Source organism: Petaurus breviceps, unplaced genomic scaffold, assembly GCF_028583685.1.
Source record: "Petaurus breviceps papuanus isolate PSGF00001 unplaced genomic scaffold, PetGlider_PUasm1.0 188, whole genome shotgun sequence".
Taxonomy (NCBI): Eukaryota; Metazoa; Chordata; class Mammalia; order Diprotodontia; family Petauridae; genus Petaurus; species Petaurus breviceps.
The window spans coordinates 24061907-24079910 of NW_027185804.1; the positions used below are offsets into that span (position 1 = coordinate 24061907).

At 41.7% G+C, this 18004-nt stretch overlaps 1 protein-coding gene across 3 annotated transcripts in view; it reads right to left on the reverse strand.

The window, feature by feature from the left end:
• The window catches only part of ELF5 (E74 like ETS transcription factor 5), a 71728-nt gene that overhangs the window by 23208 nt on the left and 30516 nt on the right, over positions 1-18004 (reverse strand). For all 3 annotated transcript variants that reach the window (XM_069091394.1, XM_069091393.1, XM_069091395.1), the window contains one exon: positions 13910-14034. In XM_069091394.1, the coding sequence (XP_068947495.1) occupies positions 13910-14034 (125 nt within the window). The remainder of the gene's footprint in view (positions 1-13909; positions 14035-18004) is intronic.

The window sequence follows — 18004 nt, forward strand, 5'->3', positions numbered from 1 at the left end:
TTTGGATTTTGCTGTCAGAAAATCCTACATCAGACAGTTAGATTTGTGACTTGAACAGCAAATCACTTAACTTCTCTCAATCTGCCTTTCTTCATCGGTAAAATGAATAGCACCTGGGCTTTGCAAACCTGAAAGCACTAAGGAGATTCTAGTTATTTGTGGTTGTTGTGGCGGTCGCTCCCCATACTCATAGCCTGCCCATTTTGGTAGAACCTTCTCAAGCTTCCACTCTGTTAGATTTGCCTTTGAGAACCCAGCCCTTCCACACACCACAAAGAGACGTGTTAGAGAACTTTAATAGAGGGGTATATGGGCTTACAACATATCTTTTTAATGAATGAATACGTAAAAGATAAACAATAATTAGTGGTAAATAGCAATGATTGATATTGATCTGCTTAATGCTTAAAGCATCTTTCTTTATCCTCTCTAAAACAGCACTTATGATGTGCTCTGCACACAGAAAATAAGCATGGCCAGTCCCTTGCTGCTTAGGGACTCAAGTTTCCTTGCCTGGAAAATGGGAGTTGGATGACTTGATTTTTGAGGTGACTCCCTGCTCTAGATTTTGTGATTCCATTAACAAAGGCAGCTCATATCCTGAAGCGCAGGAAGCCGGGAGCTTGAAGACCTAATGTCTAATCTTGTCTTTACCACCAATTAGATCCTGGGCAAGTCATTTCCCAGTTCTGGATTTCAGTTTGCTCTCAAGTCAAATGAAAGCATTAAGTCTTGGGTGAGGAATTGTGGGGGGAGACTCATGCAGAGCATCAGCTAAGGAGGGGAGGGGTGGCAAACCGTGATGGGTCTAGGATTTGAGTCCAGCTCGGCTGTTTCTGTGACCAGAGGCAAGATGCTAACCTCACTAGGCATCTCTCTAAAATGAGGGAGTTGGACAAAACCAGAGGTGTGGAACACAAGGTACGAGCTGAACCAGATCAAAATGTAATTGGAAAAATACAATAAAATGTAGATAAAATAACATTTGAAAACTAGGTCAACATGCAGCCTTACGTGTGGATGAGTGGTCCTGGTTTCTATTTGAGTTTGATACCATTGCCCAAGACGATTGCTGACATCCCTAAATCTATGTTCCTATGACCACTAAGGTCCTTCATGGTGCTACTATCCACAGCTGCTAACACCTTCTTCCCCTTTCAAGTTACCTACATATGCTTTGTGTATATCTTGAATGGTCAGCATAGTGCATAGAGTGCTGGGCCTGGAGTCTTCCTGAGTTCAAATTTGACCTCAAATACTTACTAGCCGTGTGACCCTGGGCAAGTCACTTAACCCTGTGTGTCTCAGTTTTCCTGTCTACAAAATGAGCTGGAGAAGGAAATGGCAAACCACTGCAGTATCTTTGCCAAGAACACCCCAAAAGGGGGTGGCAAAGAGTCGGATATGACCGAAATAACTGAACAACAGCATACAAGCACATGCATTTATCTATCTATCTTATGTTTACATGTCTTCTCCATTAGAATGTGAAAGTAGGGATTATGCTTTTTTTTTTTTAATTTAGTTTTGCTTTGTTTTTCTTGGAATTGTTAGCTCTTAGGAAAGTGCCTGACATATAGTGAACATTTGTTGACTAATTATGGTTCATATATCAAATACATGCCATAATTAAATCAGTAATGTTGTTCCTGGAAAGGTAATCCACTCCCTTATGGTCCTACTTACCTCTGTGAAATTCAACATCAGAACCAAAATGCCCCTCCCAGGACACCATTAGAACGTAAGCTCCTTGAGAGCATATTCCCAATGCTGAGTACCATGCTTGGCATGCCTGATAAATGCGTTTTTATCCATTCATTCACATCTTGCACACCCCCCCCCCCCCCCCCCCCCCCCCCCGCCATGGAGAGAGCCAAGAGAAGGCATTATAACTTGACTTCATTGAAGTCATTGGTGGGGGGGAGGGGGGGCATGTTACCACCCATGGAGGTTCAGCAGGAGGTCCCCAGGCCCAGGCTTATCAGTGTTTGTTCTCCTTGGAGGAGTCCCCTTGAGACAACAGCACTCCAGAGCTAGGGGTGTGCAGTTTCTTCTCCTCATTTCTACCTGAAGGTAACCTAAAGGGCCCTCTGGCTTTCCTAGTATCCTGGCAAAGCCGTGTTTATTAACCTTGAAATTTGTTCAGTAGTTGGTTCTGAATCTCTGCCCTGGCTATGATAAATATCAATGCTGTTGGCAATGGTTTCTTCTTTTTCATAGAACAATTCCTGCCGAGTATCCCTCCCTCCCTTTGGCCTGTTTGCTTTGGCCTTTTAAGAGGATCAGATTATTTCTGGAAGCCAGGGAGACTTTACAAATTCAGAGAAACGCCTGGGTGGGGAGCGGGAGCTGACAGTGACTGTGTGAAGGTGTTGCTGGCACAGGGGAACCTTTTTCCACAGCCCAAGCCTTTGAACCCTTACTCACAGAGCCTGCCTTGTATATAATCTCACTTGTCTTGGAAGGGGTCAGAAAGCCAAATCATGAGCAGGAGGGGAAAAAAAAAACAAACCCCACAATGGATGTTGGTAAGAGTCACTCAAAAAAAACAACAAGCCAACAAAAAATAACTCAACCAACCAAAAGAGAAAACTGCCATATAATGGACAACCTTTTATTTCGGAGATTCTTAACCCGGGGTCTGTGACCTTTTTTTATAACTACATTTTAATATGATTGGATTCTTTGTAATTCTGTATGCTTCATTTTATGCATTTAAAAATATTTTTCTGAGAAGGGGTCTCTAGGCTTCTCCATATTGCCCAAGACGTCATGACACAAATGAGATTGAAAATTCCTGATCTATTTCTGCTTATGTAGGGAAAGGCAATCACTGACCCTCCCTAAGTGGGGGAAACAGAGAGACCAGCCCCACACACTAGCAAAAATTAGGGCTCTGGAAAATAATAACGTTTCAATAGCACTTCAAGATTATAAGTTACTTTGCATAATTATCTCCTTTGATCCTCACGCCAACCCTAGAAGGGAGGTGCTATTATTATGCCCATTTTATAGATGAGGAAACTGAGACAGACAGGTTAAATAAATTGCCCAGGGGCACACAAGCAGTACATGTCTGAGACAGGATTTGAACTTGGGTCTTCCACACTTCAGCTCCAACGATGCCACTGAATTGCGCCTAAGATACCTTAGAAGCATAGTGTCAGATTATGAGATAGAATGGACATCAGAGTCATCTGGTCCAGTCCCCTCTTTTTATAGTTGTAGAAACCGAGGCCCATAATATAGGTTAAGTGACTTGCCCAAGTCATACAGATAAGTATCAGAGATGGAATTTGAATTGGAGTCCTTTGGCTCCAAAGCAAACACATTGAGTGGGAGGGCCCTCAGAACACAGAACATCAGAGCTGGGAGGGAACTCAGAATATATAATATCAGAATTGGAAAAGGTCTTGATTCTAACCCTTATTACCTGTGTGACCTTGGGTAGGTCAATTCACCTCTGGAGGCTTGATTTTTCTCATCTACAAAATGATTAGGTCATTTTCTGAAGTCACTTTTAGCTCTTGATTTATGGTTCAAAGATCTGAAGAACACAGAATATCAGAGAAGATATTTTCGAACCTAGAATGTTAGAAACAGGAGGGCCTTTAGGGATTCTCCTATCTAATTCCTTTGTTTTTATATGTGAGCAAAAGGACTCCCCGACGGGGACAGTGACTTAACCAAGGTCACAAAGTTAGCAACCTAACAAGAGAGATCCCAGTTCGGTCCAGCCCCCTTTGCAGGAAGACAAATCAAAAGAAGTCCTAGCTTAGTTATCTTAAAACGGATAGTGGTATAGACCAAATGTGAGAATAGCTTCCCAAAAAATTAGGTAAATTCACAGGTGGCAGGTCCCAAAAAAGGCCTGTTAAGAGAAACTTGACTGTTTGGGATCCATCCCCCTCCTCAAAGGCCAATGTCAGGGGCGAGGGGGGGAGGGGGGCAGACAACAGCCACACCGGTTCTCTGGGCTTGGCAGACCATGGAGTGGGTTCAAGGCTTGTTGTGCAAATCACTTAACATCTTTGAGGCTTCACTTTCTCCTGTAAAATGGGAGGATTGGGTTAGGGATCATAAGAGACCCTTTGCTCTCTAGAGCTTATGGGCCTATGCTGTGTCTGAGATTTTCTTAATTTTGTTCAGTCAGCAAAGAATCATGTTCCAGATGTTTAAGTCTTGGGAAACAAGCATTTATTAAGTGCCTACTATGTACTGGGCACTGTCTTCAACTTCTCCCTTGATCCTCACGACAGTCCTAGGGGGTGGGTGCTAGTATTATCTCTGTTTTACAGGTGAGGTAGACTGAGTGACTTACCCAGAGTCACAGAGTCAGGAAGTATCTGAGGCTGGATTTCAGCTCAGGTCTTCCTGAGTCCAAGCCAGTGGCCTAGAGATGTTTGTACATAGTGGTGGTGCCCAGGAAAGTTCTAAGAGAAGCCCTATTGCTCTCTTGCTTTTCCTTGGCAAAGCGTGACGTCCTAAGGAAGGTTAAAGTCATTCCTGATCAGCTGGTGAGGTCTTTATTGAGGCTACTCTTGGGCCATACCCGGGTCACAGCTTTTTTGAAGGAACAAAGTTCACATCTGTCTGGTGGAACCACTTCCTTTTCTTCCTGATCTCTCTCTCCAATGCTGTTGAGTCCCAATGTAGGACCTGGGGCCCCTTTGGTCTGTGAACTTGGCAGAGATACTGAAGAGGTTTACCATTTCCTTCTCCAGCTCTTTTTACAGATGAGGAAACTGAGGAAAATAGGATTAAATGACTTGTCCAGGCTGGGCTCCAGGCCTGGCACTCTTAGCCATGTGTTTGTGTACATGTGTGTATGTGGGTATACACACACATGTGCCTATTGAAAAAGGAAATGGCTAACCAGTCCAGTATCTTTGCTAAGAAAACCCTAAATGGAGTCAAATGGAGTCATGAAGAATTGGACAGGACCAGAAACAACAAAGCAAAAATTTGTGCATATATGTGTATAGGTATAGATATGTGTGTTGTGTGTATATATGTGTGTATACATGTATGTATGTATAAATATGGGCTTTTGCACATTACCTTAAGAGGTGGTAAATAGCATTTGTGTGTTTTGGACCGTGTGACTTTTTGGTAGGGAAGGAAAGGAATAAACACTTATACCCCACCAACTATGGGCCAGGTCCCATGCTAACTGCTTTGTAAATATGGTCTCATTTGGTATTTCAGGAAAGGTGTGAAGCTCTGGGGCCGATCCTTCCTTATGATCCCTATACAGCTGCTCCCATAGGAAGGTGAAGTAGGTCAGGGCTCAGAGGGAGTGATCTGAATTCATTCACAGAATGAATCCTGGCGTACATAACTGGACACTTGCTCATGAAACACATGTTGAAATGCACTCCCAATAAAAGTTATTTTTCCCCCCAATAAGAAATGGAAATTTGACTTCTCTTTCCTTCAGGTGGTTGTGAACAGTCCTGAGAGTGGAAGCTATGTGATTGGTGATGGTGGTGGTGCAAGATCTTGTCCAAATCAGGACTCAAAGAAGGGGGCCTTCCCCATAAGGTACTCAGCCTTCAGGAGAGATGACCAGAACAAAATATTTTTAAAAGGCAGCTAGGTGACCCAGAAGATAAAGCACCAACCCTAGAGAGAGGGGAACCTGAGTTCAAATGTGGCTCCAGACACTAGAAATCACTAACTGTGTGACCCTGGGCAAGTCACTTAATCTCAATTGCCCCAGCAACAACAAAAAACAAAAACAAAATAAAAATAAAAACAAAGCAATTTAAAGAAGTCAGGAGGCAGACTGTCTGGGTCAGGGGAAGACCTAGTTTGGACACCTTTGCACCTGTAATTAAAATCATTTATTAGCATAAGGAGTTGAGAAAGAATTCTGCCTGGGGCAGTGCTTAAGACTGGAAAGAGGTAAGAGGATAATGCTGTGTATGGTCCAATGAATTAAAGCTTTGTGAGTGAAAGGAATAGTTTTATGAGGAGGAAAAAAACCCTAACAAAATGATAAATTGCTTCCAGGTTTCCTCACAGAACTGGTCTGACCCCATCCACGAGACAGTTCTCCCCTTTGGAGAAATGGAAGAAACATAAGTGGAAAGAAGGGAGAGGTTGGCAGACTCATTGGAAAAGGATTTGGCCTCAACAGTGTCTAAAGAATGTGTCTGATGAAGACCAAGAAGTCATTTTCCATGGACAGTCCTGTAGTCCAACACGGCCCAGAATACCTCAGATCTGACCAGAAGAGGCCAAGGAATTCCTTGCCAAATTACATCAAGGGCTAGAGAGTTCACGGCTGCAAGTCATAGGGGCCACACCCGACTTTGCAGACAGGCCACGAGCCTTGATGGCTTCCCAAGCCTTCTGTCATCTCCTCTTCCTCACCTTTCAAAGGCAGTACACGTGCCTTAAATAAGATAAACCTGGGCGGTAATGTGTGTGCTAATCAGCCAGACACTAACATAGCAGACGGAATGCAAAAGGAAGAAATGAATCATTGGACATTGGTTTTCTAGACTTAGTCAAATGGGAAAACTTTGGAAATATGGAGGTAGGGCTTGGGTGCTCATTAAGAAGCCATGTGGTTACTCAGCTCGCAAGACTGGGGGTGGGAAAGGAATATTTGAAGAAGGTGAGATGAAATCAATGCTACACATGCCCCACCATCCAATCAGAGCTCTCTGTTTTGTTAGCTGTGGGATGGTGGTGGAGGGCAGAGGTGGGGAGGAGTTTCGCAATGAATTCAATTAGAATATTTTTTAAAGGAATTGTTTCATGACTTCAGAATATATTTGTTTGAACAAACTGTTCTTGAGGCCCTTGAGAGTAGGGACTTGTTCATGTCTGTTTATCCCAAGCATACAGCTTTGTATGCAGTTGGTACCTAATAAATGCATGTTAATTTTAGACTACTTTGATCGTAGGCTCATAGAATTAGAACTAGCAAGGAGGTGGCTTTGAAGTCATTAAGCCCAACTCCTTCATTTTAAATATGAAGAAACAGAGGCACAAAGTGATTAAGTGACTTGTCCAGGATCACATAGTAAGTGTCTTAAGCAGGATTTGAACACAGGTCTTCTTGACTTCTAGCTCTCTATCTACTACTATGAGATTAGTTGATATGACAAAGATAAAAATAGTCAAATCTTCCATAGTCTCTTGAAGTCTTAATAAGAACCATTTATCGGGACTCAGATATATTCATGAGGACCACTTGAAGCAAATAACATAAACATTGTTGTTTCCACTTTAGAGATAAAGAAAACAATATCTAAAGGGTTAAATGACTTAAATGAGGTCAGATGGATAGTGTCAAAGGGGTGGAATTTGAATCCAGCTCCTCTAACTGGGGAGCCAATGCTTTTACTACCATTCTGCCAACCTTTCCTTCTCCCATCTTACTTTCCTTTGGACAAGAGTGGGACTCAGTGGCTAATCTTCCCCTGTGTAGTTGTCTTCCCTACTAGGCAGTTAGGTGGCACAGTGGATAGTGTGTTGGACTAGTAGGGAAGACCTGAATTCAAATCTTGACTCAGGCTGTCCCTTATGCCTGGCATACTCTCCTTCCGCTGCACCTACTGGCTTCTTAAAATCCCACCTTCTCCAGGAAGCCTTTCCTAACCCCTCTTAATTCTAGTGTCTTCTCTCTCTTAATAATTTCCTGTTTATCCTGCACGTAGTTTCATTGTACAGCACGTGTCTGTCATTGTCTTTCCATAAGATCGTGAGTACCTTGAGGACAGGGACTACCTTTTGCCTCTTTTTGAATCTTTGGTTCTTTTCACTGTGCCTGGTACACAGAAGCTGATAATAAAATAATAAATCATTGACTGACTATAACTAGTTGTGTGACCCTGGGCAAGTTACTTAACATCTGTTTGCTTCAGACTACTCAACTATAAAATGGGGATAAGAATAACACCTAACTCCCAGGGTTAATGGAAGGATAAAATGAGCTAACTTGTAAAAATCTCTTTGCAAACCTTAAATCCCTATATAAAGACCTCTATTAAGATGAAGTATAAGAAAAAGAAGTTCCCATGGAAAACTCTCAACATCCTGCTAACCTTTGAGAACTGAATGTTTGCAAGCTAGGGTGAGATGCTGGGCAACTTGGGAGTTTGAATTGCAGCTAAGACGCTGGTTTTCTTCCCCCTACATATTAAATATGTCTCCCAGCCAATTTCTACCCCTGTGAAATGAGAGGGGCCTGGAGGGTGAGGAAGAGTTAGTAAAATGTAATTTTATAGATTGAGGTCATTTTACAGATGGGGAAACTGGGGCATATAGTAGCTGGTAACATATCTGCGGTAAAGGACCAAAGAGGCATACTCAATGCTAAGAAGAAACTTCGAAAGCCAGCATTCACCAAGAATCACCTCCCTTCCTCACCCAGGTAGCTTCCCCTGGGGGGTTCTCCATCAACATTCCAAGGACCTAGATAGGAAGGCAAGCATGGTCCTTCCCTATGGAGGACTAGTTAGCCAGTAGCTAGTGTAGAGAGAGACAAGCATGAAAGCTTTATTTCTTTTTGATTGCTTGGTGACTTTCTTGGTGAGATAGGCTACTCTGAGGGTTCCCTGATGAGCCTCTCCCATCATCTTGGGACCTTGGATTTAGAATACTCCCTCATTTTACAGATGAGGAAACTGAAGCTCAGGGAGATTAAAGTACTTGCCCAGGGTCACATAGGCAGTGATCATTAGAAGTGGAATTTGAAGCAGAGCCTTTGACTCTCCATAGAACTTTAGAACTGGGTCTAAAGAGATCATTTAGTCCTAACTTGTTGAATTGAATGTTTAGTTGTATGGAGGGAGATAATAGTCTCACTGCAGCCCTAGTCAATGCAATTTAATTACTTCTATTAAAAAATATTTATCAAGCGTTTGATTTGCTCTACTAGGAGCAAGTTATAAGGCTAGGAGTAGGGAATAGAAAGTAAGAAGAAAAATCCTTCACAATCCTTGCCCTCATGGAGCTTACATTCTACTGAGCAAGAACAGTTGGGAGTATTATGTCCCATTGCTGCCTGCTGTATTTTAGGAAGGTCATTGATAAGCTGTAATTTGTCCAGAGAAGGGTGACTAAGATGGTAGAAGAGGTCACTAGGTGGCAAAGTGGGTAGAGCCCTGGACCTGGATGGACAAGAGACTTATCTGCTGTCTGCCTCAGTTTCTGCATCGGTCAAATGGGGATGATAGCACCTATCTCCCAGGGTTGTTGTCAGGATCAAATGAGGTTGTGTTTGTAAAGTTCTATATAAATACCAGCTACTGTTCGCTCTCTCTTTTTTTTGGGGGGGTGGTTCTTCTTTCTCATGGTTTCTCCCATTGGTTCTTCTTCTTTACAACATGACTAATGTGAAAATATGTTTAATATGAATGTATATGCAGAGCCTATATCAGATTGCATGCCCTCTTGGGGAGGGAAAGAAGGGTAGGAAATTTAGAATTCAGAATCTTATAGAAGTGAATGTTGAAAACGAAAAATAAATAAATTAAATAAAAAATAAACACTAGCTCTTGTTATTATTAGAAACTTTGCCATCGAATCAATTGGAAGAACTGGGGGAGTTTAACCCCTGCAGCAAAGGCTTTGAAGGGGCATGGGAGCTGTCTTTAAGGGTATGAAGAGCTGCCCCATGCAAGAAGGCTTAGATTTGTTCTCTCTTGTCCTGGGGGGCAGAATTAGAAGCAACAGGTTGGATTTGTTAAAGAGCAGATTTAGGCTTTGTGTCAGGAAGACCTTGTTAATGAAGAGAGCTGGGTTGTGTTGGGTCTTCAAGCAGGGGGCTGGATGAATGGTCTGTTTTTGCATCAGTTAAAGGGTATTCCTGCTCCGGTATGGTTTGGCCAGTATCGACACTGAGCTCCCTTTGGAACCCCAAACTGGGGTGGAATCACAGTATGAGGGAGGTGTGCTTAGTTCAGATGCTGTCAGCTCTGGAGGGGCAGGGATGCACGGGGTAGGGGAGCAGCCCAGGAAAGGATGTTGTCATGGGGTGAACAAAAGATTGGAATGAGCTTCAATGGCACCTCCAACTAGCTTGAGTTTCGGTTATGGATGTGAACCTTCCTCTGAATTCCAGTTTCCCAACATGAGCGCTCACAGACATGCTCTTAACTGACCTCAGCCATTCACAGTGCTCTTGCTGCCTTCCATCCATAACTAATGCCTACTTTGCCAACCACACTCAGAAAATAGATTACACTGCTCTATTTCCCTCCTTCCCCCTCCCCTCCCCTCCCCCTGCCAATCTATGCTTAGACACAAGTGAGGTCATGGCTCTAAATAGCCCATGAATTCCAAAGACCTTTTTAGGTCCCTTCCAAATTTGAGATTTTGTGATTCTATGACCTCTCTCATTTTACGGGGGGGGGGGGGGGGGAACTGGAGCATATAGGAGCTTCAGACACATCTTTATTTTCTTCCCTCTGGAACTCACCCTACTTTTTTTTTTATTTTTAGGGACTTTATTTTATCTTTAATTTGAGGAATAAAACAAGCATTTTCATAACATAGTATAATAAAAAAGATGATTGCACATGAAACTGCAAATCAATTATGTACAAATTACTATTCCATATATAATATGTATATATCTCAAAGTTAGCATGTAAATTTCTTTTTTCCCCTTTTTTTCTTCCCTTCCTTCTCACCTCACACTTCATACACTTGTTAAATATGCACCTAATCTATTTCTTGTCTATGCAGATGCCACAAATTTCCCTACTTAACTCATGTATTAGTAAAGTTTTGTTCAATTGACTGGACAAATGTTATATCCATTCAAATAACTACAACTTGTTCCAAACTCTGACACCACTTTCTGAGCTACATTGTTGAAAGGATAGCCCCTTTCTATATAATCTCCCTTAGGGAGCTCATCAGTACTAAGGGTTCAATAATGATCTCTCTGTAGATGACATATTCAGTCTCCTTCTCTTCAGTGAGCTAGAGTCCATCACCAACTGCCTTTTGGACATTCTGAATTGGATGTACTATAAGCATCTCAAAATCACCATATTTAAAACTGAACTAATTTCCCACCCCCACTCCTCTTCTGAACTTCCTCATTTCTGTCAAGGGAACCACCCTCCTTCCAGTTTCCCCAGTTGGCAACGTTGGTGTCATTCTTGACTCTTCATTCTCACTTACCTCCTATATCCAATCCATTGACAAATCTGGTGGTTTCTACCTTCACATCACCTCTGGTATTTGTCTTCTCTCCATTCACACAGCTGCCTCTCTAGAGTAGACCCTCATCTCTCACACCTGGACTGCTGCTAATTCGCATGATCGCCTGCTAATTGGTCTTCCTCATACACCTTCCACTCAGCTTCTTCAGTTTCTCTGACTTCCTTCAAGATTTAATTCAAATCCTGCCTTTGGGAGGTCTTCCTTAGGCCCCCCACCTTTGCTTCTGAGATAACCTTCCATCTATTCTCTGTACATTCCTAGTTATTTATTTACCTGTCTCCCTAGTTAGAATGTGAGCTCTTTGAGGGTGGAGACCATGTTTTTGCCTTTCTTTGTATTTCTAGTACTTAACCTGGAATATAGCAAGTGCTTAGTAATAATAAATACTTGCTGATTAATTGGTTCAGCCTAACATCCTTTCCCAGCATTTTAAGGCAAGGTGACATGATGAAAATTTCCAGCTGTCCTTGTGTAAAGACTGCCCAGAATAATAACCTGTGAAGTTTATTTGAAGAGGGAACATGGAAAGAGCCTTGAATTTAGAATCAGAGATCCTGGATTCAAACCTCAGCTTTCCTCCTTACTTTTTGTGTGATTTTTTTTTAAGCAATCAGGTTTAAGTAACTTGCTCAAGGTTACACAGCCAGTTATTTCTGGGTGTGGTACTAAGTATCAGAGCCTGGATTCGATCCCAGGTTATCCCGACTCCGGGGCTGGTGCTTTGACTGGCTGTGCTACCTGGCTGCCCCACTTTTTGTGTGATTTTGGATAAGTTATGTTACCCTTCAAAGACCTCAGTTTCTTCAGTTATAAAATGAGGAGGTTGGACTACATAGCCTCAGTGGTTTCCTTTTCCTTTAAAGCTATTTTTAGGTTTAGATCTGGCTTCAGATATTTAGAAAAGAGTACTTTCCAGAGGGTGCTTGGGTCCCTTATATTTAACAGACATTAACAGGCCTCTTGTCTCTAAGAATATGGTTCTCCTGCTGATTCACCAAATCTTATCTGACTCTACAGATTCCATGTCAGCAAAGCACAGGGAGAGGCTGGCTCTTAATTGCTTTCTTGTCCTGTTGGCTCTACATGTACAGGGGTTTTCGGAGGTCAGAACCATAGTTCTGACAGTCCCAGGATCAGCTTAGTTCTTGCATCATCACCTACTGCAGCTACCAAAAACTGTCAGCTTGGTAGGGCAAATTAAAATCATGTGTTCTCGCCCAGGACTTTAAAACAAATACAATACTCAGAAGGCTTAGTCCTGGAAAGCTGGTGAGAATTCTTATGCTCACATCACAGTGGCATAAAACAAGTGGCATGCTCTAAACCTTTTAGCAGCTTGGCAGCATCATAGAGAGAGCACTGGGTCTGTAGTCAGGAAGACCTGAGTTCAAATCCTACTTCAGATACTTATTAGCTTTGTGATCCTAATCAAGTCATTTGACCTCTGTCTGCCTCAGTTTCCTCAACTGGGGGTAATAATAGCACATACTTCCCAGAATTTTTTGAGGCTCAAATGAAATAATATTTGTAAATGAACTCAGTACAGTGCATGGCACATAGTAGGCATTTAATAAATGTCTGTTCCCTTCTTCCCTTTACCTCTTAGCAAGAGAGAAGTACTAAGAATTACAACTTCAGATATATATCTATATATAATATTAAATTTTGTTAATAAAATATTAATTTAATTAAATATATACATACATATGTATGTACATACACATATACACACATATATACATGTATATGTACATATATTGTGTTGTATAAAATTATATATCTAATATATACACACATATATATGTATAGATGCATAGATTGGATTTGGAGAGAGAGGACCTGAGTCCAATCTCTAGCAAATAATTTAACCTCTTTAGGATTCTCTTTCCCTAATTTGTAAAATGGTGGGATTGGGTAAAATTCTCATGTTTTTTTTATTATATTGGCCCTGCCTATGCATGAACAATGAACATCTCTCCAATTATTCAAATCTGATTGTATGTATATAAAAGCTTTTTTAAAAATAATTTTCTTTATATGATTCCTGGATTTGTTTTGGCAAGTATACTCCCATGTATTTTTAGGAGATCTTGAGAGGGAAAATTAGGGACCACAATCATCTTGTAACAGCTTGAGGCCCCATCTGCATAGAAATTCCCTGACCACCTGATGGTATAATATTGGCAAGTAAGGAGTAATAGAAATAAATAAACAGCAAAACATGTAATTACGAGTATAGAAAAGCAGATGGCCTCATTCATTGCTAGCTACTTACTGATAAGAGATGCTACAGGTTTATTTAAAAGAATTTCTTTCACAAATTAAAAACAATTGTCTCTTTAAAAAATGGTGGAATTGGTGAGTAAGAGCACTGACTCCAGTGTCGGGATGACCTGGGGATCGAATCCCGGGCTCAGACACTTAGCACCCACACAGAAACACCTGGCCGTGTAACCTTGAGCAAGTTACTTAACCCCGATTGCTTTAAAAAAAAAATGGTGGAATTGGACTAGATGGCCTTTATGATCTCTCCTAATTCAACATGTATGATCCTCTGATTTCCCCTGGTTCTTTTCCCTGATCACAGTAACACTCTTTCCTCTTGTTTGGAGGGTAGAAGCCTCCCAGTGACATTGATCATCCAAGAAAGTAATTGAGGTTAATTTTGAACCCACCAAACCCCAGGTTTGACATGGATTCCCTCGTCTTGACATACCTGTTTGATGTTCAAAGCCAGGGTAGTACTCTTCAGTCCCAAACAAGTCTGTCCACGACATTAGGGGGTCACAGAAGGACGTGTTGGGTAGGAAAGTGCTGTGGGTTACTGAGTCCAACATTACTCTGAAAGAGGAACATATGTGTATGAGCTGGGGAAGAGCATGATCAGGGAAGCAAGCCATCTGGAAACTGCTCACTGCACATAATCCCACTAATAGGATAATCCTTGGCATTTTATCTTGTGCCTTCTTGGCTTGTTATGTTTTTCAAAATGTTGGAGTCCTGACTTGCGATTTCATCAGCATAGGAACTCCTATTAATGGAAAGCCTCCATCAACACAGATTGAAAATTCCCTTGGAATTTATAGCTTTAGAGAGCTGCTTGGGGGCACAAAGAGGCTCCAAGATTTGCCTAGGATTATACAGTCAGCATTTTCCAAGGCAGGACTTGAACCCAGATCTTTCAGATTTCAAGACTAATCCTCTACCTGATATATCACAAGGCTTCTTATTATACTGTTAGTCCTCATAATATCTTTTCCCCCATTTACCACTCCCTCTCTTCTGCATCACCCAGTCCCCAATTGAAGCATCTAGAAATGCTCAGATCTTGGGTAAACTCAGACTGGATGATTTTTAGTTCAAGACTATTGAGTTGAGTTGGCAGAAGACTGGCCCTCAGACCCTTTAGTTTCCATTCTTATGCTCTAGTCTTTCAATAAATCAATAAACAAGTATTTATCCATCTATTTATTTATTTTATGTGCCAGGCACTGCAAATACAAAGACACAAATGTTGTAATCCTTACCCTCAAGACGCTTATATTCTACTATAACAACCAACGTAGGTCATGTGAATAATTTATGCAGAGCACTGTAGTAGATACAGAGATGAATAACACACAGTCCTGTCCTCAAGAACCTTCTATTCTAATACAAAATAGAAAGGCACAGGTGACGTAGAAAGAAAGAATTGTGTTAGAACTGAAGAAGAAAGTATTTCCAGCTGGAAGATGAAAGAAGGCTCCTAGGAAGAGAAAGCTTTTTTTTTTTTTTAAAGCAATCGGGGTTAAGTGACTTGCTCAAGGTTACACGGCCAGTTATTTCTGGGTGTGGTGCTAAGTATCTGAGCCCGGATTCAATCCCCAGGTCATCCCGACACTGGGGCCGGTGCTCTTACTCGCTGAGCCACCTGGCCACCTAGAAGAGGAAGCTTTTTGAGCTGGACTTTGAAGAATGGGTAGGATTACAACAGGGGGAAATGAGGAGCAGGACACTCAACAGCAAATATTAGGTACCTACTGTGTGCAAAGGAATACACCAAGGGCAAGTATGTGCACAACACAGACCTTATTCTCAAGACACTTACAATATAATAGAAAAGCAGTATGGTATTGCAGATGGGACCCCGATCTTAAGAGTCAGAAGGACCTGGATTCAAATCCTGTTTCAGACAGCTGTGACCCTAGTTCTCACTGTAAAGTGGGAAGGGGTTGAATTCAACCAAAATTTGTGATCCTAAGACACATGTACAAATAATGATTATACAAAGGAGAACTGGGTAAGTGAAAAAGGGAGATCCATGAAGGTGATATGAGAAATGTGTGTTTGTGTGTGTGTGTGTGTGTGTGTGTGTGTGAGAGAGAGAGAGAGAGACAGAGAGAGACAGAGAGAGACAGAGAAAGACAGAGAGAGACAGAGAGACAGACAGAGAGAGAGAGAGAGAGAGAGAGAGAGAGAGAGAGAGAGGGAGAGGGAGAGGGAGAGGGAGAGGGAGAGAATGCTCTCCCTGAAGCTGAGAGCTTCCAGAAGACTTCATGGAGTAGATAGTACACTAGTTCGGTCTCAGAGGAAGGGAGAGGCTTGTATAGAGACAGCATAGGAGTCCCTTCCAGGCACAGGGAATGTGGCCCACAGATGGGAGAGGGGAAGGGAAATGCAGGATATAGGAAGGAGGAAGGAGCAAAGGTCCAGAGATGGGAGATGGTGGGTCAGTCAGGAGATGTAGAAAGAAGACAGGAATGAATTCACAGAGCCAGCAAAAAACTGAATGTACACAGGAGACAGGGAGTCTGCCAGTTTGGATGGAGGAGAGAGGCAGAGGGAGGAAAATGAAGTGAGGAAGCAGAGGTATCAGATTTCAGAGGGCCTTGAATGCTTGACACAGGAGTTTGTGTTCTCTTTGGTTGGTAAAAAGAAAACATGACTCTATTAAAGCCTTCCTCTGTTACCTTGCTACATGTGGTGTGAAAGTGGCCTTGGGTGTTCTTTGCTTTATTTCTTTTAAAATAAATAAATAATCAAACAAACAAATAAATGAAAATAAAATAAATAAATGAAAATTAAAAATTAGTTTTATTTATTCCCTTTCCTTTTATATTGCTGTCATTTCTGAAATATCCATCTCTTTCTCCTGACCTCCTCAAATTAAGACTCTCCTTGCAACAAGAGAAAAGCAGTTAAAGTACAGTATCAGTACAAGTGACTTCACTTGACAATGTATGTGACATTCTGCCCTGGCAGTCCTCCACTTCCTTGCCAGGTGGAACTAAATAAACTTTGTTTCATCGTATTTTCTGTGAAGCTGTTAGTGGTTTTTCCTAGTGATGTTTTTCTCATTTAACATTGTTGTAGTTATTATGTATGTCCCTCCCCCACCCCGCTTTTTTTTGCAAATTTTCCCATATTTCTCTGAATTCCTCCTTTACATCTTTTTTTTTTTTCAACCAGACCTATGATTTTATTGGTGTAGGGAGCTCTGCACAAGGAACTCCCTCCCCCAAAGCAGCTGGGTACCTGTTCTATAAATTAGAGCCTTAGAGACCTGCCTGGAAGCACTGAGAGATTAAGTCATTTACCCAGGATTATGTAGCCTCTAGGTGTTGCAATGGATAGAGCACCAGCCCTGGAGTCAGGAAGACCTGAATTCAAATCCAGACTCATACACGTACTAGTCGTGTGAGCCTGGGCAAGTGACTTAACCTGTTTGCCTCAGTTCTTCATTGGTTAAATGAATTGGAGAAAGAAATAGCAAACCACTCTAGTATCTTTGCCAAGAAAATCCCAAATGGGGTCATGAAGAGTCAGACACAACTCAACACCACCACCACCGACAACGAAACATAGCCTCTAAGGTCTGAGCCAGTCTTCCTGACTGAAAGTTTTCTGACTCTGAGGTCAGCTATCTTCACTATACCAGGCATTACTTCTCCCCAGCACTTCTTACTATATGATATTACTCCATTCCGTTTATGTCCCATAGTAATTATGTCCCATTCCCTAACGAGTAGACCTTGAGTTTTCAAAGTTATCAATTTAACAAACATTTATTGTTTATTGCATGCTAGGCACTGAATTCTGATAGGTCCTACCATGCTGAAAAGTCTTGAATATGGCTTCTATCTAATGGATCTTCACCCCAGGAAGGCCTGGCTATGTTTGGAGAATGTCTTCAGCAGGTTGTCTACAGGATGACAGGTCTTTCAACCATCCTAATTCTCCAATCCTATACCTTCCTCAGTCCTTCCCCTCCCCAGTACCTTTCTTCTAAGATTACCTTTGGCATATTTTTTCCACTTTATTTCTTTTACTTTTTTTGTGACAAGGCTAATGTGGAAATATGTTTTGCATGACTTCATAGCTATAATGGGTATCATATTTCTTACCTTCTCAATGGGTGGGGGAGGAAATGAAAGGAAGGAAAGAATTTGGGACTGAAAAATATAAAAACAAGATCCCATTCACATGTTATTTTCCTTTCATGTTAATGGTTATTTGCACTGTTGTCTCCTTGATGGGCATCTAAGTTTTTTGAGTGAAAAGGATGGTGTTTTCACCTTTCTTTGCATCCCTGGTACCTAGCAGTGTTCGACTATTGTAAATTCTTCATAAACACTTGTTGACTGACCATCTACCAAGACTTAGAAGGATGTTGATGCAGATTGGTGAAAGGGGTCTTCGTGGGGAGGGATCAGAGATTCTTGACATTTTGACAGATAAGGAGCCATTAAGAGTTATGAGTATCCCCCATAAATACATACTTATACTGTCTCATTCATATATACCACCCTAATTGCCTTCCATCTACTCAGAA